Source organism: Aplosporella prunicola (genome assembly GCF_010093885.1).
Source record: "Aplosporella prunicola CBS 121167 unplaced genomic scaffold K452scaffold_2, whole genome shotgun sequence".
NCBI classification, from domain to species: Eukaryota; Fungi; Ascomycota; class Dothideomycetes; order Botryosphaeriales; family Aplosporellaceae; genus Aplosporella; species Aplosporella prunicola.
Window position 1 is genome coordinate 1,188,519 of NW_022983530.1, and position 22,828 is coordinate 1,211,346.

The window sequence follows — 22,828 nt, forward strand, 5'->3', positions numbered from 1 at the left end:
ACCACGCACGACATCAGCTCGGCCCATGAGCCCACTCGGGCCACCACTGCAGCTCGTCAACAAGACTTCAGCTATCTCACGTCTTCACTCAAGCGAACACCTCCGGACAACCAGGCAGCCAAGCCAGTCGCATGCACAGGCAGTGAAGCCTCCCCATTTACCGAGCAGGCAGCCACGAGCACCTACAGACTGCACTGCACGTTCTCAGCGCCTGCCAGCCTCTCTCACTAAGAACCACACACGGCTTCAGCTCCGCCCATACCTAACCTGCCCAATTCTGTCGTTGCAGCTCGCCAACCCCGGCCTCTCAGCTTCCCATGCAAGACAAGCGCCGCCGCACCGCGACCTCCACTCTTGGCCATGCGGACCCATCCCTGCGTCGATGCTGCGAGCACGCGGCGGACGGCTTCCGCTTCGGGCACGCGCGCTGATGCGCGCTGCTCCTTCAGGTTAGGCCGCGCGAGCAGGGTGGCCAAGTCCGTGAGGCCTTCTGTCGCTGCCACGGATGCTAATTCCTACCGTGCCGACCGAGCTGGCACTGATGATGGCTACAGCACTTCGCATTTCTTGCCTCGCGGGCTGAGCTGGGAGACTTATGCGCCGGAGCTTAGTTCTTCGGGCTTGTATCGGTATGTTCTTGCTCTCTTAATGTCACTTCCTCTCTAATTCTGCGCCCTCTGCCAACGCTACAACGCCGATAACATCTCACTTTTAGGTCTTCCCTCTTTTCATCACCACAACGCCGTCGCCGCCGTTGTTACCAGCAACCGCACCTTCGGCCTTCCCAACCCCATCATGCGGTCCATTCTTCTACTCCAAGCGTCTCAGCTTTCGCCGCCTTGCGCGCGTTAGCGAAACCCACACGCTACTCCTTCGTGCCGCCCCCCCTTGTAAATCCTAACGACGGCACCCCCGGGCTGCTGCGCATTTTGTGGCTATATGAGAATCAACGTCGCCTTGGTACTCCAGGCGATGAAGTAATCCAAACCGTCACAGCATACGAGCCATACATAGAGTACTCGGTCGAAGAGCTGCGCCTCGTGGATTATACGCAAGGAAGGAAAAAGGTGATGTGTGGAGATGGATGATGTAGTACGTACAGGGCCCCGGTTAGGTGGATAAGTTAAGCATGGAGCTTATATAGGTCTAGGGAGTTGGGGCTTATTTGAGGAGAGAACCCCAACAGGTCCAATTGGCAACCGAAGTGGGTAGGCGGCTGGCTCCATTGCGTTAGGCTCACAGGGAAGGGTTAGAAGGGATGAAGCCATCTTTTTGTGGGGCGTTGCTAGAATGAAGGTATATAAGCCAAGCCAATAAAATAGAATCGTAAGATATTCTCTCGTTGACGACACCACCCATATTGATACGTGAAATGTTGTACTGGCTGTGAATTTTGGAGGTTACAAGATATAGTGTTGAAAACTAAAAATCAAAACGCAGGCCTTTTCCATGGGATTGGTCTTAAGGGTTTAGGAAGATGGTTTAATTATTAGTGAAATTAGAGGGATAGATCAAGAAGACTTAATGCCATTGTAACAGCAAATATAATCTAATCTCTTTAGCGTTGACTGAATGAAAAGCTCGTCTCTCTACAAAGGCAAAAGCATGCAAATGGCTAATCAAAATCTAGCCGGATATACCGATGGAACTTCTCTTAACCGTCGGAAGTTGCTAACCAACTCGAACATTATATCCGGGGTTGACTGCATGAAACTGTAACATTTAAGAAATACGACACTTTGTCAAGGTCCGAATTGAAGTGGCAACTCAGGCGATCCGCCACTGATAGTAGCCAAGGAAATAGTCGGAAACAAGGAGAGAGGCAAAAGAGAAGGTGTACAGAGATTGGTTTCTCGCCTCCAAAAGATTTGGAAAAAACCAAGGCGAACGCCTCACTACCAAGTCAAATGATCGAGGTCTCTTGACAACGCGGTAGCACAAAGGCGCGGCGGTGGATCTGATCTCACTCGCATAGCGTCATCAAGTGACAACGTACTCTAGCTGAAGAAGCCCGCAGCTATCACAAAAATCTCGCGAGGGCGAAAAAAAAGTGCCGTTTGCGGGCTCCGGTCAGTGAGGACCAAATGAGCTCATAGAGCCAAGATGGCGCGTTCCTGCTGCCTTGACGGGTGCAGGTCGTAGATGAATGGTGTGCCGTCGAGCAGGTGGCGACCTTACCTAAGAACAATGCCCAACGGACATTTATCTTTGGGCTCGAGGCAAGGATCGTAGCGGGTTTGCCCGTTTGCCCCCCACCAAGGCGTTCCTGTTGGCGTTTCGATAGGGACTTGGCACGAGGGTGTGCATGTTAGGGTTGAGTTTTTGTGGTGGCTCGCCGCTCTTTTGCGGGCGGAGGACCGGTGCGCGCAAAGAGAAGTGACGGCGAGAGAGCGGGCTGGCACCTTCTAAAGACAGCAAGCGAGGCTTCGGCTCTGCCGGTGGTGAATGGTGTTGTGGATGGATGGATGGGTGGATGGCTGGCACGTACATGAGCTGAAAAAAGAAAATAAACAGAGGCAGCGCAGGGTGGGAGTGCGGGTCGATACAGCGAGGTTCTTTTCTTAGAGCGAGCATCACGAGGCGAGATGCAGTCATGGTGGCAGACTGCAGGCCCGGCAGGGATGTATGGGGGCGGGAAGGCGCAGGTTGACTCAGCACTGATCATATCACATGTCCCCCCTGTTGTATGTGGCAATTCTCCGATCTGGGTCTTGAAGATTAATGACATGGCCAGGCATAGCGGGTGGCTTGCAGGGGGGGGTTAAGACGGCACGGTTCATGGCTCTCCCGTTGTCGCTTGCGGCATATTGAGCTTTCCTCATCCGGCAGCCAGAAGTTCCTCTCGGAAAGACGCCGCATGTTTCCGGCATTTGACGCTCGGGAATAGGTGAAGGGTTATTCCCCGAACTGTGTTATTCCCAGCCATTCCCGCTGGACGTGATTGTGTAATGCTGGTGGTGGTTGAGAGACATGTCTCGGCAAAAGCATTAAGCGACGCAACACGACCTTCTGTACCTCTCTCCCCTAGACTTCTCCACCCCGGGCGTGGGGGTTCCAAACACTGGTGCAACCACACCCTAACCCAGCATCGGCTGTCGTCATCCTTGCAGGGCTGCCAGGAACTCCCTCGTACCTGAAGCATCGCCGTAGCTTCGTATCACGGCCGCTCAACCTGCACACGCACATACACGCCTCTCGCTGTTGATGACAGCAGGAAATCAGATGATGAGGGCTTCTGTTTCCAATCGCGGTCTGGCCAAGCCAGCTCAGCCCGCGCCTAATACACCCTTCGGCACCCCCACGCTAGTGTTGTAGCTACCCCAGGAGCCGTTGAGTCGGGCCCATGTACCAATCACGCCTCTGCACTCAATTCGAACCACCGTGTTTATCCCGCGCTTCAAACACCGCTTGTTTAGCTTCCCGATTGGCTCTGGATTCCAACGGGCGTCTGCTACTTCACACACCTTTTACTTACTGAGTGTCAGCTGGACCCCCACGACTGTCGCTCAGCTTGCCGAGCGTTGGCTTATCATAGCCAACTTATATAAGACTGCCTTCTCCGTGTAGTATTCGGTCCGTGCCAAACGCTTAAATCATCTTCAAGTCGTGACTATTTTTCTAATCAGGAGACGCGCCTTCCGTCCGAGCATCTACTACACCATGTCACCCCACAACGACACCCCTTCCTCCAACGGGAACTACAATCCTAGCAACAACCGCGCGACTAACGGGGCGTCCCACAATGGCATGGCCAACTCAAGCCACCGCGCTTTGACGCCGGGCGTCTACGTCCCCATCGTCGCCTTCTTCGACCCAGAGACCGAAGACCTCGACCTTGCCACCACGGCCTCCCATGCCGTGCGCCTAGCCGAAGCCGGCGTGACGGGCATCACGACGCAGGGCAGTAACGGGGAAGCAGTGCACCTGTCACACGAGGAGCGGGACCTCATCACATCGACGACGCGGCGGGCGCTCGACGCCGCCGGCTTCTCCAGCATGCCGCTCATGGTGGGGTGCGGCGCGCAGTCGACGCGCGAGAGCATCGCCCTCTGCCGCGCGGCAGCGGCTGCGGGCGGAGACGCCGCGCTCGTGCTCCCGCCGGCTTACTACCAGGGCCTGTTCGCGGCCGACACGGTCGCGGCCTTCTTCCGCGCCGTCGCCGACGCCAGCCCCATCCCCATCCTCATCTACAACTACCCCGGCGCGGCCGCGGGGCTGGATCTCAGCTCCGACGCCATCATCGCGCTGGCCCAGCACCCCAACATCGTGGGGTGCAAGCTCACGTGCGGGAACACGGGCAAGCTGGCACGCGTCGCGGCGGCAACGCACGCAGCCGTGCCCGGCGACCGCGGCTCCGGCTTCCTCTGCCTCGGCGGCAGCGCCGACTTCACGCTGCAGACGCTCGTCGCGGGCGGCAGCGGCATCATCGGCGGCCTGGCCAACGTGGCGCCCAAGGCTTGCACGCACCTGATGCGCCTCTACGACGAGGGCCGCGTCAAGGAGGCCCGCCGCCTGCAGGCCGTCGTAGCGCGCGGCGACTGGGCCGCCATCCGCGGCGGCATCGTGGGCACAAAGGCTGCGCTGGTCGCGCACTTTGGCTACGGCGGGTACGCGCGGCAGCCGCTGCCGCGGCCGGGCAAGGAGGAGAGCGAGGCCTGGCGGAGGGACTTTGAGGAGCTGGTGGGCGTGGAGAAGGGGTTGTAAAGCGGACAGACAGTCCTGTCCAACCTCCAGGCAGGGCAGGGTTCAGGTCGGTACGGTACGGTACGGTACTTAAGGGGGGAGCTTTATTTACTAATCTGGGGGGTTTTTACGGCCAATTTTTCTTTCTTTCGATTAGGTATGTCGGTTTGGTGGGAAAGGGGTTTCATGACACGACACGACATGGGTACGGCACGACATGGCACGGCACGGGTCTTCTTTGCTAGTTAGGTAGTTGCTTGCTTGGCTGGGTCTCCTGGGTGGGTGGCGTGGCGTGCGAGAGAGAGAAACAGTCTCACGACATTTCCTGGCCGCTTTGGTCTTGGCGGCCTCGGATGCGGCTTAGGTACTTATGCTCTGCTCTGGGCTTTAGGGGGCGCTGCCCCTCTTGAATGCAGCGTCTTCCCCACTATGTACCTATGCATTTGGTCCCCCCGCCCTCTCTCCTTCTTTTCTGTTCTTTTCGCTTTTCTTGTCCTACTTCCTTTCACCCGGTTCGGCCTGCGTGGTGGTGCCACTGCTGCTGATGGAGTTGGTGCGTGCCGCTGTTGCTTGTGTATGTATGTCTGTCTGTGTGTTGTACCCACTTGCTCTAGCTATCGTGATATATCCGCTCTTTCGTCCTTCCTTCCTTCCTCGCTCCTCTTCAAATGTACTTACCTCTTCAGTCCTAAGCTCGTGTACCGTAACTCCACTCCTACTCGACGAGCCTACCTGCCTACCTACCCTAGCCCGGCAGGGCCCTTACTCGCGATATACCACGGCCTTGTTGAGCCCACCCTCCCCCTTCTATGCGAGTGGTCTACTCGCCGCTTACAGGCTTAATGTCGAGGACGATCGCGTAAAAATGTAGAACATGCCTCCTTGAGGGCCGCGGAGAGAGTGGTAGAGTGAGGGTTGGTCGTGGTGCCTGCGTGGGGGGTGGCGCATGGGGGACGTGGTGGTGGTGGCGGCGGCGGCGGTGGGGGAAGGGCCTGGTGGAGGCATGCGTGGTGTGGGGTGTGGTGTGTCGGTGACGCCGTGGTGGCAGTGGCGGTGATGGTGACAGTGGTAGTCCAGTGGTATAGGACAGGAGTGATGGAGAAGCGGCCAAAGACGCGGCAGTGGCACACTGACACGAGGTCGAAGAAAGCCAAACGGCTGGAGCAGAAACGCTGCCCGGATATGATAGCTCGGCGCTGGGCGTGCCAGTGAAGGGACGTGACTGGGAGCTGGCGGCTCGGGCGCGATTGGTGGGCTTCAGTCGCCGTCGCCGTGAACATGCATAGTAGGTAGGTAGGTGGGAGCACCTAGACACGGCCGAGCACGACGCCCTCAGTGACAGCGGCAGCGACAGCGGCAGCGGTAGAATGTAACCTCCCCTGGCCCTCGTCCTCGCCCTCGCCCTCCACACCACCCACACCTCGCACGGAACGCACCCACTCCGCAGCCAGCCGCGCCACTACCAATCCCACTCCTCTCCCACTCCCCCACCCCTCGCAACCCTCACCCCCGCCCCATCCCTCGCTCACCGCCCTCGACCCGCCCTCCCGGCCCTAAGTAGCCCAAACGAGCCTCCCGCATCACTCCCCCCGCCCGAAGCAGAAGCCGCTCTAGCAGCAAGCATGCAGGGCAGCGCGCAGGGATCGCTGCCGTCTCTGAGCCGGCGCAGGCACGCCAAGCCATGCCGCGGCCTGTGAGCTGTAGACGGGGGCCTGGCTGCTTGATTCGGCTATGTGGCCGGGGAGCTTGGCCGGGGAGCTGGGGCGTGCTGGTAGGACTGGGTTTGGTGGTTGACGGTTGTGGAGGCGGGCATTATTGGCTGCGGAGGCGTGTTCGGTATTCGGTTTTGGGAGCGTTGGTGCGTGGGTGGGGGGTGGGGGCTTTGCGCTTTTTGAGGGCGGGTTGCGAGGTCGGGGTAAGTGTATTTGGTTTGTGTGAGATGCTGCCTTTCTTGGGGACGGACGAGTTGGCTGGTAGTGGTTATGGGCTGGGATTGTTGGATGGATACTTTGTAGGTGGAATTATAAAGATGACCTCTCTTTGTGCTTCTTTCTTTGTGCCGGCGCCATAGTTTGTCAGGTCTCTCTCCAGAAGGACGTGGTTGCTTCGTACCTATCAACATGCTTAGCCGGTAACGATACCCTCCTGTAAGCCTTCTATTCTTTTAACTCGTTGTTTACGTGAAGCCTTGCTTCCTACATGCTACAGCACAACCACCTTCAATCACCAAGTTCGACGTTCAGGCTGGCGTTGGCGAAAAATAAATGAAAATAAAAAGGACACGACACCAACAAAGAACTCCACAGCAAGAAGTCAGGCCTGAAGGCCTTATAAACTTACCTTTGCGGCAGTTTCCCCAGCACGTCATGATAATGCTGTGGCTCGAACACTTGAACTCTAGGTGTCACACACCTGAAGCGTTAAGGTATACCACTCAACTCTTTAACTTGTGTCTTACCAAGTAAAGTACTATTTGGACTTATAAGTAACGGTTTTGGACGAGGATAACTCCTTGCGATTTACTCCTTTTCCCGGAGAAGCTAAGACTGCGGGTTATAGTCATTCACTGCCCGTACAAGCGATACGTTAGTTGTTAGAGAGTATGTTAGCAGCCCATTCGCATTAGTAGTTAGTCTATACCGATGCTTATATCTTCGCAGGTTGGGGCCCTCTCTCTGTCTAGCTCTTAACTAACTTGTGTTTGATTCAGTCTCCAACGTTTGTTGACTGCGTAGACATGTCAGTTTGACTGAAGCTAGGCGTTAAGATTTGGGACTTAGCCTTGAATGCTTTGAGAAGATTAGATAAGCTGCTTGGACAAAGACGTTATCTGTCTTATAATGTATTAAAGACGTAGATAACAGCTCATGCTTAGTATACGAAATTTTTGTTTTAACATGGCCTGGACAGTTTTTGGAAATCAAATGAAATTCAAGACAACTATATATGATGGTAGAGCTTTCGATCGATGTAGGAAAACTTTAAATCGAAAACCAAAACATATAGCCCAAGCGCAACAAGTGCAAAGTACCTTGTTAAAGCCTTCCTGATACCTCAAAGTTCGCCTGCTGTTGATTTCTTCTTAAGCAGTTCTTCGTTCAAACCAGGAACCGAAAAACTTGTCACTCTCGGGCTCGGAGCACTGCTTGCCGTCGAAGCCGAACTGGTACCAGTAGTGGAAGAATTCGAGGCTTCATCGAAGATGCTCCCATTTGGTGAGCTCCGGCGAGATGATCCGGCGGACGAGGTCGAAGTGTTGTTCGTAAGTCGACTTGAGTTGAGCTCTGATGTGATGGAAGCCGCGGTGGTCTCTGGAGATGAGGAAGTGTTTGAATTTTGTTTCTTTACAGTAGAAAATCTTTGAGGAACTTTGTTGAATGTCAGAAGAAATGTATTCAAGATATCGGTTTGGTATGCTCACTTGTCTGTTGCTCTCTGGGTACATGCTTGCGGCACGTACGGAGCCCTTCTTTGAGAACAGAAATTTTTCGGTTCAACTGTGCTCGCTCGGCTGTGACTTGCTGTGATTCTGCCGCCAATACCTCAAGCTGCTCATCGTCCATTCCTGCCACGATGGCGGGGGAAAAGAGTTCAGGTAGTTCTGAAAGAAGACAGTTCTCAATCACGAGGGCTGCCACGTTGTCCACGAACACGTTCAAAGCCGTCTGAGAATGAAATTAGCCGTAAGTCCCAATGAGGAGAGGAAAGAGCATGCCACGTACCTCATAATACGCTTCCATGCGATCGAGAATATCAGAGCAGGTTTCTGCGAACATTCGTTGCTCTCCATCAGAAGACAACAGATCATCGGCCACATCTTCCATCGTAAAATTTCCTGCTTTTGAACCGCCGTCGAGATAGTTGTTCAGAGTACCAACCATCTTGGCTCTGGTCCGGCCGAAACGGACAGCCTCGACAGTACCCGCATAGTGGCGATTCAATGTGATGAGAGCACCGTGCTTATAAGGTCGTAGGACCTCGGCGAGCTTCTCTTGGATTATTTTGAGTCGGTTTTCCATCAATGGATCAATAAATCCACGTAGAAGGATCTCCGAGCTTTCCGAACTTGCTACATGCTCCATAACGAGTTCGAGGAACACTTTGGTCGATGCCCACACCTTGTCTAGGTGCTGAGCAGCTATATCTTCCCAGGGTTGTGACTGTTGGTGGAAGAGATCTGTTGTAAGAAGGGAGCTTAGAGTGCCAGGGAGCTCACAGCCCCGGTTCCTGCGCGCCATTCCCTGGATTTCATTGAGATAATCTTGCCGAGACACTGTGCCACCAGTACCGGGAGTTGTGACGAAGGCATAAGGCTGGCCATCTTCAGGGAGGATTTGCAGATAATGGCCGCGCCTCTGCATTTCATCAGCAAATTCGTCGTTGAGGTTGCGTACAACGGCTCTCAAACGCTTCGTGTCCCCGCCAGGTACATTCGTCTGGCGAAAGAACGTGTCGTTGTATGTTCCATCAGCAGCGACTTTTGTTAGATGCTGGAATGTTTGGCTGATGTACGTAAGATAGGTGCGTTGTTCCTTTGCCGTAGGCCGAGGATCTCCAAGTTTCGACAGTGTTTGTTCACATTGACGAAGCTCAGCCATGATTTCTTTTACCACAGCTGGCAAATCCGAGCAAATGTGCTGTAAAAACACCTTGTTGAGGCGGGTCCTCAATGCAGAGATACCCACCGACTCTCGGGGTAACTCAGACCATGCACCTTGCGAGAAGAATTGAGATTCTTTTTGATCCCTCTCTGCAGAACTGGCACCTTGGGAATCGTAATCTCTGTTTTTTAGTACATGCCAACCCAGGCGGAAATCAACTTCTTCATTCTTAGCGACGCCGATCCACGCCTTTTCACTGTCTGAGCCTCGAGGCGGAATGTCCGGTTTTGTGATGATTCCAAGCGTCCGTGTGCCGTTAGGATCGACTTCCCTTGCCAGCCTTGTGACAATCTGGTTGCTAAAATCTGTTTGGGCAGAGACAACGGCTAGGATGATGCTTCTCGGATTGGACATATAGCCTTTAACCATCTTTGAGACATTGTTGATTTCGACGGTGCTTTGTTGTCGACCATTGGCGTGAATCAATCCGGGTAGATCGACAATCGTCAGGTGGGGACGGTCAGGGCCAGAGCTCTCTACGCGAAGTACGTCCTCGGAAAAAGAATGTAGTGATAGCCCCATGAATTTCTTTGCTGATTCGATCAGATTGGGGAGATCATCACCTGAGGTAAAAGGCTCATTGAACTCAAGGAGGCGTGCTCGGTCTGCCTCACTTCGGGAAGGCCCTGGCTTGATGGTGACGGCAGCATGAACGTTGGAGGTTCTCCGGAGAACTAACTCGGTGGCGAAACGTGTACACAGATGATCTTTGGTAGGAAAGCGCACAAGTGAGATGGCCTCCAAAACCGAGCTCTTTCCGGAAGATTGGTCTCCACAAACGATAAGTTGTGGCAAGTCAATGTAGTTGCTGACACCTTGTGAACGGAGACGGTCGATGTCGTCGAGTAATTGTCCTTGGTCTTTGGAATGTAACTCCCGCAACGCTATCGGGTTGAGAGAGTTGTCCGCCATTGCACGATCTCTTTCTTTAGTCGTGTCCTGGGCTCTGGGGTATTTTCTCTGGCAAGAGAAAGATTACCAGCAAGGCGAATTCAGAGATAAAGATGGTATGCAAAGATTGTGCTCTAGAACCTTCTCGAGGTGTTGAATCTAGTGTAATGGGGATAACGAAGAAACAACAGTGTATGTTTTGTCCAAGAAAGCGACGGTGACTTGCCTGTTAAGTACTCTAGCCAGACCCTACCTGATCTATTTGCAGTATGCGCTATATTTAGGTATTGGGGTTTCCCCGGTATGTTGAATCAACTTTAAAACGGAGGCGCAGGCGTTGTGGGCTCTCCGTTGCCTCTTTCCGGATTCGAAAAGCAAGTTGAGTTATAAATACATTTCGCAACGGGCTATCAGCGGGGAACGATAGTAGACAGCCATTAATCAGATGGCGACCTCCTCGACGTGAAACAACTTTTCCGAAGTGGGCCATCCTGTCCATACTGTAGGACGGGGTGTCCGATGAAGCCTGACCATTCGTGACCGGGGTCAAAGCTACCGGAAGTTATACAGTTCTGTGGCTGAGTTTTTCGGCTATACATCCCCAGCATCTCCTGAGACAGTCCTCGCCAGAAGCGCTTAGAGATAGCAAACTCGCGGCAATTGCGGGAGAAGAAGGCAATGATTGGTGAAAGAGCCGCATCAGCTGCAGTATCCACAATCTGTGGGCCTGCAAAACAATGGTATTCAAAGCAACGTAGACGGCGCCAAATAAACCAATTGCTCGTAATTTTTACATTAGATATTTCAGATGTCGCCACATACCTTATAAAGTTACCACATAGATCATCATAGCTTGCAATTGAGCATGCTGTTTACATACTCTAGAAGGACTGAGCGACTGCACATTGCATTGCTGTGCCGCGTGATGCTAGAACGTCAGCCAGCCACCAAGGATCCAGACGAGTCAGGATCTAAGCGCTTGTCGATCGATCATCGATAAACTGGCCAAACAGAAGCAAATCAGAGCTCAGCTGACGTTTGATGTTCGTCCCCAAGGTGAGTTATCAGCTGCAGCAATCTAGGCAGCAATGTATTTGATAAATTGCGCTGAGTGTTAATCAGGGTCACTTTTGACCGCTCCTGGCTGTGCCGCATTGTCGAATTGGGTTTCGTGCTTGAAGCTAAGGTACAGATGGCGCAGCTGGTGGAGACTGGCATGCTGGCGATGGTGTTGATGTTTGAGGTTGGCGCTCGGGAAGACGTGACGTGCCGACGGGATGACGTTCAGCTTGACCGCCTTCCTCCCAGACACGGACACCGGACACCGTGTAAGATGCTCTTCCCCGAAGACACCAACACAGTTTTGCGCACAGAATGGGGGACAAACCAGCTCAAGAGGACTTTTGGCTTTTTGGATATGGGTTAGGCGACTTGCACTGCGTTTTCCCACGCTGAGCCGCTGCTGACATGACACAGGAGCCTGATATGGAAACCTCCACCGCACTTCGGTACCTAGCAGACCATGTCCCCATCAGTTTCAACTCAGCATATTGAGTTCACGTAGACCAGCGCCTTCCGGGATACATTGAGGGCTATGTGCGCCGGTTCTGGCAGGTACGTTCTGGAGGATAACAGAAGCGGCGAGGGCGAAAGCTAAGACACGAGACGTAGGCGAGGTATGCAGCTCCTGCGTTCAACTCTGTGCCGTCCAGTCAGCGGACTGATTCTTCCACAGCCAGGATCATCGCGGCACACCCGAGGCGCCCGGGCGCGTAGCGACGTTGATTGACCGGGCGCATTGGGAGACCCTGGACGATCATCATGCCTCTGCGAGGGAGACAGTCTGGGGCGCTGCGTACCACATACCTGCCTCTCACGCAGCCGAAGTCCGAGACTACCTCGATATTCGCGAGATAAATGGCTACAGTATCCAGTACACGCCATTTCATCCCGCCGCTTCCATCTCCGATGCACCAGCGAAACCGATCGACTGTCTCGTTTATATTGGACCACCGGAGAATCCGCAGTTCTTGGGGCCGCAGGACCCTCAGAAGCTTGCCGAACATATTGTTGTGAGCAGAGGCCCGAGCGGCGAAAACAAGGAGTATCTATACATGCTGGAGACGGCATTGGTGGAACTGAGTCCAGAGAGTGAAGACCATCATATTTCTGATCTAGCAAGAAGATGTCGGGAAGTAGAAGCAAAGAGCAAAGAGACAGCACATAAAGAAGCCAAAGCTGCTGAGAACGAGGCCCAAATAGACGGCCATCCATTGCATAAGGTAGGAAGCACCGAAGAGCAGGAAGAAGTTGAGAAATAGCAGAAGCACTTTGGAATAAAGCTCTTTTGGTTAAAGCAGCATCGGTTCTGGCTTCGCACTTTGCACCCGCTCATCGTCTTCCATAATGCTATCATTTCTTGGTCATTGTCGACTGGTGCGACGGGTTAAGCTTTCCTTACATCTAGAGACGGCCATTGTTTCTCACAACTACATCACCATACTAGCCCGCATCGTATGTTTTGTGGATGATCGCTTTTTAAAAGTTTCGCTGCTATCATCACCTTCCCCATCATCCCTATGTCCCCGTTTCCGTCCTCATTTTCGTTGATGGCTTCAATTCGACTCGGACCTGCGTGATCCGCAAATATCGCAGTTTATTTATCGATCAATGATCCACCTGGGTTGACAAGGTAAGTAGTGATAGATGAAGGATCTGGATCCATGTCAGTCGGTTAATTATAGAGCATGGCGCAGTAATGTGGGGAGACGCGGAGATAAACACAAATCCACTCTAATTGGATGCAGCATGTCAGCAAAAGCAAAGTAAAGTCGCTTACCGGCTTAACAATTGGGGTGACCGCATTGGACGACCGTCTTTTCCCCTACTTATACATGTGACCTGTAACGGTTGCCTAATTACACGGCAAATGGCAAGCGAGGCTCGTAGCTGTACAAGTACTGTAGCTGTACAAGTACTTAAGATGCCGTTGACAATATTGTACTGCTTTCCCAAGCACCTCATTTATTCTTCTCCCTCACAACCACCATGGCAGCCACCAGCTTCGGCCACCACATACCTTTGATTTACGCTGCAGTCGCCGGCGTAACATCGCATATGGGATTGTTCGTCCATGGGGAATGGGAACGATACGCAGAGAGGCTTGCGATGACTGCTCTGTTTGGTCCGCCCGTCCTACTTGCAGGGCTGGCATTCATTCAAGGCTTGAGCATGTTCTGGGCCTTAATCATTACCATCGAGATGACTACGGGCTTTTACGTGGGTCTATATGGCAGCATGGCGATATATCGCCTCTTTTTTCACAGTCTTAGGAGTTTCCCAGGTCCTGTTAGAGCCAGGTTGACCAGTTTCTGGTCTATGCGAGAAAGTGTTCAAGATTTCAAATGGTATCTGAAGGTTCAAAAATTACATGAGGAATATGGGGATTTTGTCCGCATACGTAAGTACCCCCCAAGGCTCCCATGGGTTACGAAGAAGCTAAAGAACTGTACAAGGCCCACGAGAGATATCTATCGCTAACGTGGACGCCATTCATGACATTCATAGTCCAACTACCAAATGCGTTAAGGGGCCTTTCTACGACGTAGCCTATCCGGCTCGTTCTCTTGCAATGACGAGAGATAAGAAATTCCACTCTCAACGGAGGAGAGTTTGGGACAAGGCTTTCAGTCCGAAAGGTTTGTATCCACGAGGCTATTCTTAAGAGATATAATCATGCTAACAGAACTCCCAGCCCTCAAAGACTACGAGAGCCGTGTGATTGGACACTGCAACGACTTGATCTCTCAGATGACAGCGTCCGACTCAAAACCCGTCAACGCTACCGACTTGGCCGACTACTACGGCTTCGATGTGATGGGCGACTTGGTCCTTGGGAAGTCATTTGACATGCTCAAGACTGGCGAGGCGCCGTTCATCCTCAAGCAAATCCGAGAAAACAAGAAGACGACAGGCTGGGCCGTCTGCGCCACATGGACATTCCACCTATTCAAGATCCTGCGATTTGCGGGAAAGGGGCGGATGACATTCGTCGAATGGTGCAAAGAGCAGCTGCAAGAGCGACGAAAAGTACCTATCTACGAAACCCCAAGCACCAACACCAAAAGCGCCATAACTAACAACGCTTAGAAAACGCCCTCAAAGCCAGACCTCTACACGCACCTCAACAGCGCCGACGAAGCGCGCTCCAAAACCGTCAACGCCGCCCTCATGGAAGGCGACCTCGTGCAAGACGCCGAGCTCGCCATCATCGCCGGCAGCGGCACCACCACCTCCGCCCTAGCCGCCACGCTCTACCTCCTGGCTAAGCACCCCGCCGAGCAGCAAGCGCTTTACGCAGAGCTTTGCGCGCAGTTCGCCCCCGCAGATCCGCTTTCGCATCAAGCTTTAGTCGGGAAGCCCGTCCTCGAGGGCGTCATCAACGAGGCCCTGCGCCTCTTCCCCCCGATCCCCAGCGGCGTGCAGCGCGAGACGCCGCCTGCCGGCGCTGTGATTGCTGGGCGCTGGATCCCGGGTCGCACGATTGTGTCGACGCCGACTTGGACGCTGCAGCGTGGTAAGCAACTGCACACCCTCCTCTCTCCCCCTCTCTCCCTATCCCCCTACCCCCACCCAAGCCAACCTACCCACAACTAACCACCCGCCCCCTTAGATCCCCGCAACTTCACGCACCCCACCGCCTTCCTCCCCTCGCGCTGGTCCACATACCCAGATCTCTGCCCCCGCAAAGACGCCTTCAACCCCTTCGCCGCCGGGACGTATTCCTGCGTGGGGCGGCCCCTGGCGCTGATGGAGCTGCGGCTGGCGGTCGCGAGCGTTGTGCGGAAATTCGATGTCAGGCTAGCTGATGCGGACGAGAGCGTTAGGAAAGCGGAGCTTGAGCCGGGGTTCTTGGACTGCTTTACTTGGAAGGCGCCGCCTGTGGATGTCGTTTTTGTTGAGCGGAGGGTGTGTTAGGAGCTGGAGGGTTGTGGGAGGGTTTTGTGAGTTGGGATTGGAAGGTGTGGTTGGATGGTAAAGGGCGCTGGGGTCTTGGACGGTTTACATTGCGCGCAGCCAATGTGTGTACTGCTGTAGCACCTCATCTATACGCTTCAGTTGTATTCGATAGTAATATTACTACTACTACTACTACTACAGTGCTTAATTTAAGATTTGGTATACCACGCTAACCCCAATCACAAATCTGTATGCACCCAAAGAGATTCGTTCCTCATACCCTTCTCCTCCCGCCCCCAAAACGCCGTCGCATCGCATCGCAAACCAATCAATATGTGTTCGAAAAGAAGCCTCCCATCCATCCGTCCAGTCTTATTCCTTTGAAGCGCCCAATTTACCAGTCTCCTAAGGGGATATCATACTCCCTGCTCGCATTCACGAGATCCTTCAGCGACTGCTCCATAACTTCTCTCCCACGCAGGGTCGCCCACACCTGATGCGGTGCCTGGTTCACAATTTCCCAGGAGACGAGCTTGTCCGTCAAGTGCGTCAAGTCGCGCTGCTTGCGCTCCCACTCGCTATCCTTACGGACCTCAATTCCAGAGCTAACGATCGCGACCGGGGTGCCGCGGTCCTGGATGGCGCGCGCGCTGACGAGCTCGTTCTTCGACAGGCTGTCCGCGACAAGGTTCTCTTGCAGCTGCGCCTTGATGAACTTGCCGCCCTGGTACGCGTTACGCCCATAGACACGGTCCTCGCGCGTGCGTCCCTTGAAGATGGCCCCGCCGAGCCGCTCGATACCGAGCGGGCTGATCACGCCCCAGCCCCAGAGCAGGAAACCCCGTCCTGGGCTTCCCATCCGGTGGAGAAGATCTTCGTGCATCGGGTCGATCAGCAGCATTCCAATCACATCGCGCAGGTGCCGGCTTGAGAAGATACGGCTCGTCACGCTGCCAATGCCTGCTGAAACGAGGATCCAAGGGCCTTCTTCGCCTGCCCGTGCAAGCGCTTCTGAGAGTGCGTCCGCGGACATGCCGGCGGAATGCGGAGAGGGTGCGTTGTCAGACCAGGCGTAGCCGGGGCGGTCCCACCAGCAGTAGCGGCTGATGGTGCCATTTTCCACGGCGTTGTAGGCCCAGTGTTCGAAGTCATACTCCGACGGGTTTTCGCCGGCTTCAAGGATGATGGTGGGATCTTTCTTGCCGTTCGTGTGGGTGACGTTCCCAAGGCAGGCAAGATGAACCTGGTACTTGTCTCCATCGACGTAGTAGCGCTCTCCAATCATTGGCAGTGTGGAGTCGCGGGCGCGGATGATCAAAGTGCCGGTCATGAACACGGTAATGATGACGTAGACGACAAGAATTATGGTCGCAACCAACACAGCCGTCCATTCCTTGAGGGTACGACGGGTCTCGGGGCGGCCGGTTAGTCGTTCTTCCTCTTCGCGTTTGCCCCATGCCACGACTCTGTCTATCAAGACGCACCAGCCGGCGATGAACACTGCCCAGACCACCGAGGCGATGCCAATCCAGCCTTCCTCGAGGCGCATTCGAGGCACAGCCAGAATCATGATCATGTCAATCAAGAGGACGCCGGTGATCAAGCCGGCTGAAATTCGCATGGCCTTGGACGGAGCCGTGAAGAATATCAGGGCAACGAGGAGGTTACCCACGGTCAGAGTGGTGAAGGAAAAGTCGAAGAAGCCGGAGCCGCGCGAGTGCATGCCCGGCGGAGAGACGAAGATGCAGACCAGCAATAGAACCCACCATAGGAAAGATAGGACGAGGAAGAGAACGGTGATGTAGCGGAGAAAGCGGACGGTCCAGAGATTATAGGGAGATACCTGTATATGTTAGCAGTAGTTTAGATGTGAAGTTGCAGAAATGAAACCTACAGCTGGGTCGTCGGGATCCAGATAGCCATCGGAATTGGGTGGGCGATGAGCGAGAAGCCTCGTTCGCTCGTCGGCCTCGTGCGCATCGTATGAACGACTGGAGCGCCCATCTTCGTAGGCGCGAGGCGTGGCAGAGCCAGAACCAGCGTCCTGGTCGTCGGACTTGTTTCCCCACAAGACCATAGTCGCAGATTTGGGATCAGGCGAATTAGAGAGAGAATCTGGGGAAAGAACAAGAGCTGGAGAGTCGTGGATGATAAGGTGATGGGAGAGGATCGGAGCAGGGAAGGCGTAGATCTGGACCGGAGACGTTTACAGACGACGTCATTGAGGCGATGGGAGGCGCGGTAGGGAATGCATCCTTGGCGCCACCGCTAAGATGGAGTCCACATGGAGAATAGGTGGCGCCCACGCACTTCTCGACTACGCACCACGCACCCAACACCCGCGCATGTCGTCGCACTTGCTCGTTGCCGCGGCCGAGTCGAAGCTTTCCATGCTCGCCACACTCGGCCACGCCGCGGCTCGTGAACCCGGACGTGAGCAGATCGTCCACCGCACGACCATCACATGCGCCTCTCCAGACCACTCGCCAGCCTGCTCCTCCACCATCAGAGGTCTAGAGTATCGCCACCGTCGCGTGCAATAATAATGACGCGCTCGTGCCCGCGGCGAGATCGACGTGGCCGGGATCGTCGCGTCAGCCACTCGGCTTTTTCCTTTGGCTTCGCTTTTTCATCAAACTGGTTTCCGGGAGGGGCTGGCTACATGCTAAGAGTACTCGAGTACTCTGAGCAAACGCACATCTGCGACCTGCGACTGTCTTTTCAGCGCCAGTTTCGCTAACTTCGGCATACTAATATCTTGGGGTAGCCCCACATCCTGCCGCCATGTATACCATCAAGATTTGCCATCCTGCGAGCATGGCATTCCTATGAAAATGCCATCCCGCTTTGTCCAGGTTTGTACCACAAGTAGCTGTCATTCGCGGTTTTGGCTAGCTCACGTCAGCCAGCACGACATGCTTGTCTAACGGCAAAGTCACGTTCAGAGCCCTACATGCTGAATGGTGACTTGAAACCTCGCAGGCGAGTGTTACGTAGAATTGCCATCGCACCTTTAGCCGATTAGTTTGAGGAGGTATTCATCTATTAACAATCGCTTTTGTATTCATTCCTTCGAGATGACTGCTACTACGCGTTCTGATCCACTTACCTTGCTCACATCCCACTCTCACCATGTAGAACAGCAACTAGGAATACCTCCGCCTTACACAAAGCCAGCGCCGCCCTATTCATCACCGGACAGCGACCCTACAGCTTCCGCCGACAATGCTCTATCCTTGACGGCTACGAGTACAGCGGAAGACATCGAGGCGCCACCAGACTATGACGTTTTAGACCCATGCGCCCGACATTTTCACGTACGCGCGCCTGGGCTCGTCTACGCCTACAGCGCTGGGTCGGATATCCCGCACTATCAGATCAATACAATATACAATCTGTATGACCGTCCGCAACAGCTGCTTATTCGGCGCCTCATGGTGAAAGAGAGCAGGCGTCTCTCACAGCAAACAACCTCACAATCATCGTCCTCCGGAGACTCTGCTCCGCGGCCAGCGTATCCGGCCTGGGACCACAACGCGACAATGTACACGGCGACCATTTACTCAGGTTCAGGCCTTGAGATCCGTGGACACCGCGCCTCGACGCTGCCCGGACGAATCAAGCTGCAGCGCAGCATGCGCGGCACCTGCAGGTTCTGGCATTACACGCGCAACCTGGCGGCGAACGCGCTGGATCCGGCGAACGAGGCGCGCATGCTGAAGTACGGATACCACGCAGACAGCGAGTGGAATCGGGAGCTGCTGTTTGCGGCGAAGAAAAACCTGTTTGGTAGAAGAAAAGAGAATGTCGAGTGGCGGGATGGTGACGGTCGCGTCGTCGCGGCCGAGGTGGGGGACGGCTTGAAACTTGTAGAGACGATGGGACGGAAGAGGAGGGACGTGTTAATTACTTGTTGGGCGGTTCGGAAGTGGGTCCTTGGAACACTTGCCGAGAGAGAATAACGACCGTGGTTGCTGGAATACTGGCTAATTTGGGACTGCACATAGGCGCTTATATGGGAACAGGCACATAGGAAATACCACTTCCGGGTTCTGTCGTTTTCTATATACAAGATCCGATATACGGCGTTCTAGGAGTAGCATACATAGCTAGGTTTGGTCGAGCAGACAACCCTCACTATTCGGTTTCTATTTTGAATTCCTCCAAGCATGACGTCACGGCGTACAACGTCAAAGCTCCACACAGCTCCCGGAGCTTCCATGAGCTCATCCAGCTCCAAAATTCTCGGGCGTTCACAACAAGACACTAAACAAAGCCTTATTTAACTCTCTCTCGCCGTCGCAGCTGCAGAAATAATCCAAAAGCAATCCACTACTCGTCAGTTCTGCAATCAGCCTACCACCACCACCTCAACAACAACAACAACAACAACAACAACAACTACTACTACTACTACGAGACAAGCTCTATCCACGAGCACAAACACATCACACCACACCACAAAGAAACCACAACACCACCAACAACTCCACCAACAACAACCAAAATGCCCACCGACCAAGACCGCACCTCGCTCCTCCGCGCCTCCGCACACGCCTTCAGCCACGCACTCATAAACCCGCCGGCACCCAGCGAGCTACTCTCGCGCTACTTCACGTCGACGCCCACAATCCACGAGCACGGGCCCTCGTGGGCAAGCACGCAACTCCCGTTCCTGGGCCGGCGGTTCCACGGCGCGCACGAATGCGCCACATATTTCGAGACGCTGTCCTCAACGCTCAAGATGCAGCTGCGGGGCGACAGCTTCCCTGGCCCCGAAGGCTTCGTCGTCGACGCCGACGCGAACACGGTCACGGTTGTGGGCAGCGGGGTTTTTGAGAGCACGCGGACGGGCCGCAGCTGGGAGGAGAGGTTTGTTTGGGTGCTGGGGGGGTGGGATGACCAGGGCAGGGTTGGCACGTGGGATGTTTGGGCGGATCCGCTGAGTGCGTGGTGTGCGGTGCAGGAGGGGGAGGTTGAGGGCTGGGGGAAGGGCGAGCGCAGGTCTTAGTTAGCTCTGCTAAGAGGGCTCGGTGCGAGGGTTCTGGGGAATGGGGTAGTAATGTCGTAATCAAGTGTTTAGCTTTGGAATGGTTTAACGTCCGGCACCGTGAAGCGAGATTCACCGTGAAGCGAGATGGTGATCCTTGTACGGAGTAGAAGAAGAGACCCAGTTAAGGTGTGTAGAGTCTGTGCATGCTCTAAGAGCTTTTCACCTATACCTAGGACTCGGGCTGAGAGCTAGGCGAGGAGTACTCTGTAGGGCTGCTTGCATCGTCTCCTGTCTCGCTATACGGTGGATCTCGGTTCGCGATGACGGACGTTAGCTGAATTGTTGAGTTTTGGACATGATGCTATATGTCATACAATGGTCGGAGTGTATGTTGTTGTTTACATGCCCCTCGTGAGCAACGCACCTAGCCATGAGCGCTGCCTCTGGATCCACCTATGGAGTAGTCTGTAGGGAGCGTTTTAAGTGGACCGCAAGCATACCTACATGCTCTCACAAGTAGGATAATGTTTAAATTTGGAGAAACTTGACATGCTTTCGCTTCTACGGAGCACCACTCACCATAGGGATATGAACAATACCTCCCCTTCCGACCTTAGCACGTTAGAACCTTATTTATAGCATTCCTCCCTCCATTTTCGTTTCCTTTCATGCGGTGTCGGTATATATACTGCAACCATCCCCCCGGTCAAACGCATTATATAGACACCCATACACCCCTCCCCTTCCTAGCATTCTCCACCACTCAAACCCCACCGTTCCCCATAGGCCTCTGGATGATATCCTCCTGGCTAATCGGCCTATCTCCCTCGTTAATAACAACGGCCTCGCGCCGCTGCCGCCGCCGCGCCACCTCCGCCTCGCTCTCCGTGCTGCGCGGCCGCAGTGCCCGGAACGCTGCCCGCGACTGCTCACGCCGCCGCCGGTACTCTGATGCCGAGGGCCGACTGCCCAGGACCACGGTTGCGGTGCCGTCGCGCTCGGCGACGGAGATGGGGGGAGGGGGGTCTGTGGGCGCGGTGGCGTTAGCAGCATCGGCAGTAGTAGTAGTAGTGGTGGTAGTAGTGGTAGCGGACGGAGCAGCAGCCGTCGCAGTCGTCCCCGTAGACGCAGTTGCAGGCCGCTCTAAGCGTCGCTCGTCGTGCGGTGTCGCCGCTAGCTCGCGCTCGCGGTCCCACTGCTCGTGCTCCTGCTCTAGCCGGCGCAGCGCGCGCTCGTTGACCTGGCGCTGCTGCTGCTGCCGCCGCCGCGGCGCCTCCTCCCCGCCTATCACCGCGTCAATGGCTTCTTGCAGCGTGCTTCCGCCAGTGGAGAAGCCCACCTCCGCGGCCGTGTCCTCCCCGTCGCCCATGCGCACCTCGCCCATCCCGACCACGGCATTTTGACTCGCGGCGTCGGGGCTGGTAGCGCGGCCGCGCCGGCGGCTGCTGTGCTGCTGGTGGCGCTGGTGGTGGTGCCTCGACGCGCCGCTTCGGCCATGGTCATGGTGGTGCGGCGGCGGGGCAGAGCGGTCGCGGTCGTCGTGGCGCGGGGGCTCGTCGAGGTCGAGGTCCTCAATGTCGACGCCGTTGACGGCGCGCAGGAGGGCGAGTGCGTGGTGGGCGTCGCGCTGGGCGCGGGAGCCGGCGGGACGGCGCGCGTCGGCGAGGATGCGGCGGAGGACGGGGGGGTGTTGGAGCGCGCGCGCCGTGATGATGCTCGTCGCCGCTTTGCGCACTTCGAGGTTCGCGTGCTGTGTCGCGAGGATGCGCAGGCTCGCGAGCGGTATGTCTGGCGTGCGCCGGGCGCACAGCGCGTCAGCTTGGCTGCTTGCAGAGGGCCGAGATGCGGCTGCGGCTGCGGCGGCGGCGGCGACTGCTGCCGCCACTTGCCACTGCTGCTGCCGCCACTGCTGCTGAGATACTGAGGATGTTGTTGCCCGCGCTGGAGGCTCACCGTCTTCGGTGCCCTGCTCGAGGCCGTTCGGCGGCGTCGTCTCGGCTTGCTCTACTTCGGTCAGGTCGTAGACGGCTTGCAGGCCGTGCGCGACGCCTTTGACGGCGAGGTAGAGAAACGCCCCCAGCCCGAGCCAGAGGTACGTATCTGGGATGTGAGGGGCCATGGTGGCGTCGTGATACTGGCGCGCTACGACATTGTTTGGTGTTGCGGTGGGATGATGTTGCGCGCTGTGGGGTGTAGGCGCGGGTAGGGCTGAAGGCGTGGGGTGGTTGTCCGGGTCCGGGTAGGGCCCGGGTGGATCAAACAATGGCACTCGGTCGAAGTCCATCCGAGGAATTTGGAATTATTTCATGGCTCTCTCCGGTACCGGTATCTAGAGTATGAAACCACGCAACTTCGAACCAAGGTTATCAAGACATGTGGTAATGTCTCACCAGACACATATGCTGCTCCGACTACTTGTGTATCATCTTTCTCTAGAGATCAACAATATCATTGACGCCAATTGAACCTATAGCGGTATCACCGTCCCGCATGTTTGCGATAATGGAGTCGTTAGAGTACCGGCGACAAAGAGGGGATGGATATAACTATGACGAGGAGTTTACCGGGATTGCGGTAAACAAGCACGGGGCTGTGGGGCAACGGTTCCAAATTAAAAGTCCCTGGCCCAAACCGGACAATG

At 55.1% G+C, this 22,828-nt stretch overlaps 8 protein-coding genes across 8 annotated transcripts; 5 read left to right on the top strand and 3 right to left on the bottom strand.

Moving 5' to 3' along the window:
* Positions 1–3,747: 3,747 nt before the first annotated feature.
* Positions 3,748–4,704, top strand: K452DRAFT_218239 (uncharacterized protein; the record flags this gene model as incomplete). The annotated part of the gene is made up of 1 exon (XM_033536349.1): positions 3,748–4,704. The coding sequence occupies one exon, from the start codon at positions 3,748–3,750 to the stop codon at positions 4,702–4,704; it is 957 nt and encodes a 318-aa protein (XP_033402599.1).
* A 2,878-nt stretch (positions 4,705–7,582) lies between these two features.
* K452DRAFT_242078 (uncharacterized protein) lies at positions 7,583–10,576 on the bottom strand. The gene is made up of 3 exons (XM_033537848.1): positions 8,406–10,576; positions 8,105–8,348; positions 7,583–8,051 (listed from the first exon to the last, which is right to left on the bottom strand). The coding sequence occupies exons 1-3, from the start codon at positions 10,254–10,256 to the stop codon at positions 7,738–7,740; spliced, it is 2,409 nt and encodes an 802-aa protein (XP_033402600.1). The 5' UTR covers positions 10,257–10,576; the 3' UTR covers positions 7,583–7,737.
* An 825-nt stretch (positions 10,577–11,401) lies between these two features.
* On the top strand, positions 11,402–12,649 carry K452DRAFT_283091 (uncharacterized protein). Its single transcript, XM_033539710.1, has 4 exons — positions 11,402–11,656; positions 11,712–11,743; positions 11,800–11,849; positions 11,975–12,649. The coding sequence occupies exons 1-4, from the start codon at positions 11,610–11,612 to the stop codon at positions 12,554–12,556; spliced, it is 711 nt and encodes a 236-aa protein (XP_033402601.1). The 5' UTR covers positions 11,402–11,609; the 3' UTR covers positions 12,557–12,649.
* A 574-nt stretch (positions 12,650–13,223) lies between these two features.
* On the top strand, positions 13,224–15,385 carry K452DRAFT_242083 (uncharacterized protein). Its single transcript, XM_033537849.1, has 5 exons — positions 13,224–13,695; positions 13,751–13,933; positions 13,990–14,324; positions 14,385–14,811; positions 14,908–15,385. Exons 1-5 carry the CDS (start codon positions 13,284–13,286, stop codon positions 15,210–15,212), a joined length of 1,662 nt encoding a protein of 553 aa, XP_033402602.1. The 5' UTR covers positions 13,224–13,283; the 3' UTR covers positions 15,213–15,385.
* A 7-nt stretch (positions 15,386–15,392) lies between these two features.
* On the bottom strand, positions 15,393–17,301 carry K452DRAFT_242087 (uncharacterized protein). Its single transcript, XM_033537850.1, has 2 exons — positions 17,089–17,301; positions 15,393–17,037 (listed from the first exon to the last, which is right to left on the bottom strand). The coding sequence occupies exons 1-2, from the start codon at positions 17,269–17,271 to the stop codon at positions 15,589–15,591; spliced, it is 1,632 nt and encodes a 543-aa protein (XP_033402603.1). The 5' UTR covers positions 17,272–17,301; the 3' UTR covers positions 15,393–15,588.
* Positions 17,302–18,820: 1,519 nt separating this feature from the next.
* On the top strand, positions 18,821–19,304 carry K452DRAFT_283097 (uncharacterized protein). The gene has a single exon (XM_033539711.1). The coding sequence runs from the start codon at positions 18,830–18,832 to the stop codon at positions 19,154–19,156; it is 327 nt and encodes a 108-aa protein (XP_033402604.1). The 5' UTR covers positions 18,821–18,829; the 3' UTR covers positions 19,157–19,304.
* A 150-nt stretch (positions 19,305–19,454) lies between these two features.
* Positions 19,455–20,235, top strand: K452DRAFT_283098 (uncharacterized protein). The gene has a single exon (XM_033539712.1). The coding sequence runs from the start codon at positions 19,702–19,704 to the stop codon at positions 20,203–20,205; it is 504 nt and encodes a 167-aa protein (XP_033402605.1). The 5' UTR covers positions 19,455–19,701; the 3' UTR covers positions 20,206–20,235.
* Positions 20,236–20,834: 599 nt separating this feature from the next.
* On the bottom strand, positions 20,835–22,316 carry K452DRAFT_283099 (uncharacterized protein). The gene is made up of 2 exons (XM_033539713.1): positions 22,135–22,316; positions 20,835–21,969 (listed from the first exon to the last, which is right to left on the bottom strand). Exons 1-2 carry the CDS (start codon positions 22,304–22,306, stop codon positions 20,951–20,953), a joined length of 1,191 nt encoding a protein of 396 aa, XP_033402606.1. The 5' UTR covers positions 22,307–22,316; the 3' UTR covers positions 20,835–20,950.
* Positions 22,317–22,828: the final 512 nt, after the last annotated feature.

Excerpts from the sequence above, each read along its gene's own strand:
- K452DRAFT_242078 (XM_033537848.1), bottom strand. The coding sequence starts at position 10,256 with ATGGCGGACAACTCTCTCAACCCGATAGCGTTGCGGGAGTTACATTCC. Across the intron at positions 8,349-8,405 it reads GCATGGAAGCGTATTATGAG|ACGGCTTTGAACGTGTTCGT; the intron begins GTACGTGGCATG and ends TTTCATTCTCAG. Across the intron at positions 8,052-8,104 it reads ACCCAGAGAGCAACAGACAA|TTCCTCAAAGATTTTCTACT; the intron begins GTGAGCATACCA and ends CATTCAACAAAG.
- K452DRAFT_242087 (XM_033537850.1), bottom strand. The coding sequence starts at position 17,271 with ATGGTCTTGTGGGGAAACAAGTCCGACGACCAGGACGCTGGTTCTGGC. Across the intron at positions 17,038-17,088 it reads TGGATCCCGACGACCCAGCT|GTATCTCCCTATAATCTCTG; the intron begins GTAGGTTTCATT and ends TAACATATACAG.
- K452DRAFT_242083 (XM_033537849.1), top strand. The coding sequence starts at position 13,284 with ATGGCAGCCACCAGCTTCGGCCACCACATACCTTTGATTTACGCTGCA. Across the intron at positions 13,696-13,750 it reads TGGGGATTTTGTCCGCATAC|GCCCACGAGAGATATCTATC; the intron begins GTAAGTACCCCC and ends GAACTGTACAAG. Across the intron at positions 14,812-14,907 it reads GACTTGGACGCTGCAGCGTG|ATCCCCGCAACTTCACGCAC; the intron begins GTAAGCAACTGC and ends CCGCCCCCTTAG.
- K452DRAFT_283097 (XM_033539711.1), top strand. The coding sequence starts at position 18,830 with ATGCGCGGCACCTGCAGGTTCTGGCATTACACGCGCAACCTGGCGGCG.
- K452DRAFT_283091 (XM_033539710.1), top strand. The coding sequence starts at position 11,610 with ATGGGGGACAAACCAGCTCAAGAGGACTTTTGGCTTTTTGGATATGG. Across the intron at positions 11,657-11,711 it reads TTTTGGCTTTTTGGATATGG|GAGCCTGATATGGAAACCTC; the intron begins GTTAGGCGACTT and ends GACATGACACAG. Across the intron at positions 11,744-11,799 it reads GAAACCTCCACCGCACTTCG|ACCAGCGCCTTCCGGGATAC; the intron begins GTACCTAGCAGA and ends GAGTTCACGTAG.
- K452DRAFT_283098 (XM_033539712.1), top strand. The coding sequence starts at position 19,702 with ATGCCCACCGACCAAGACCGCACCTCGCTCCTCCGCGCCTCCGCACAC.
- K452DRAFT_283099 (XM_033539713.1), bottom strand. The coding sequence starts at position 22,306 with ATGGCCCCTCACATCCCAGATACGTACCTCTGGCTCGGGCTGGGGGCG. Across the intron at positions 21,970-22,134 it reads GGGCACCGAAGACGGTGAGC|CGCTCGCGAGCCTGCGCATC; the intron begins CTCCAGCGCGGG and ends CGCCAGACATAC.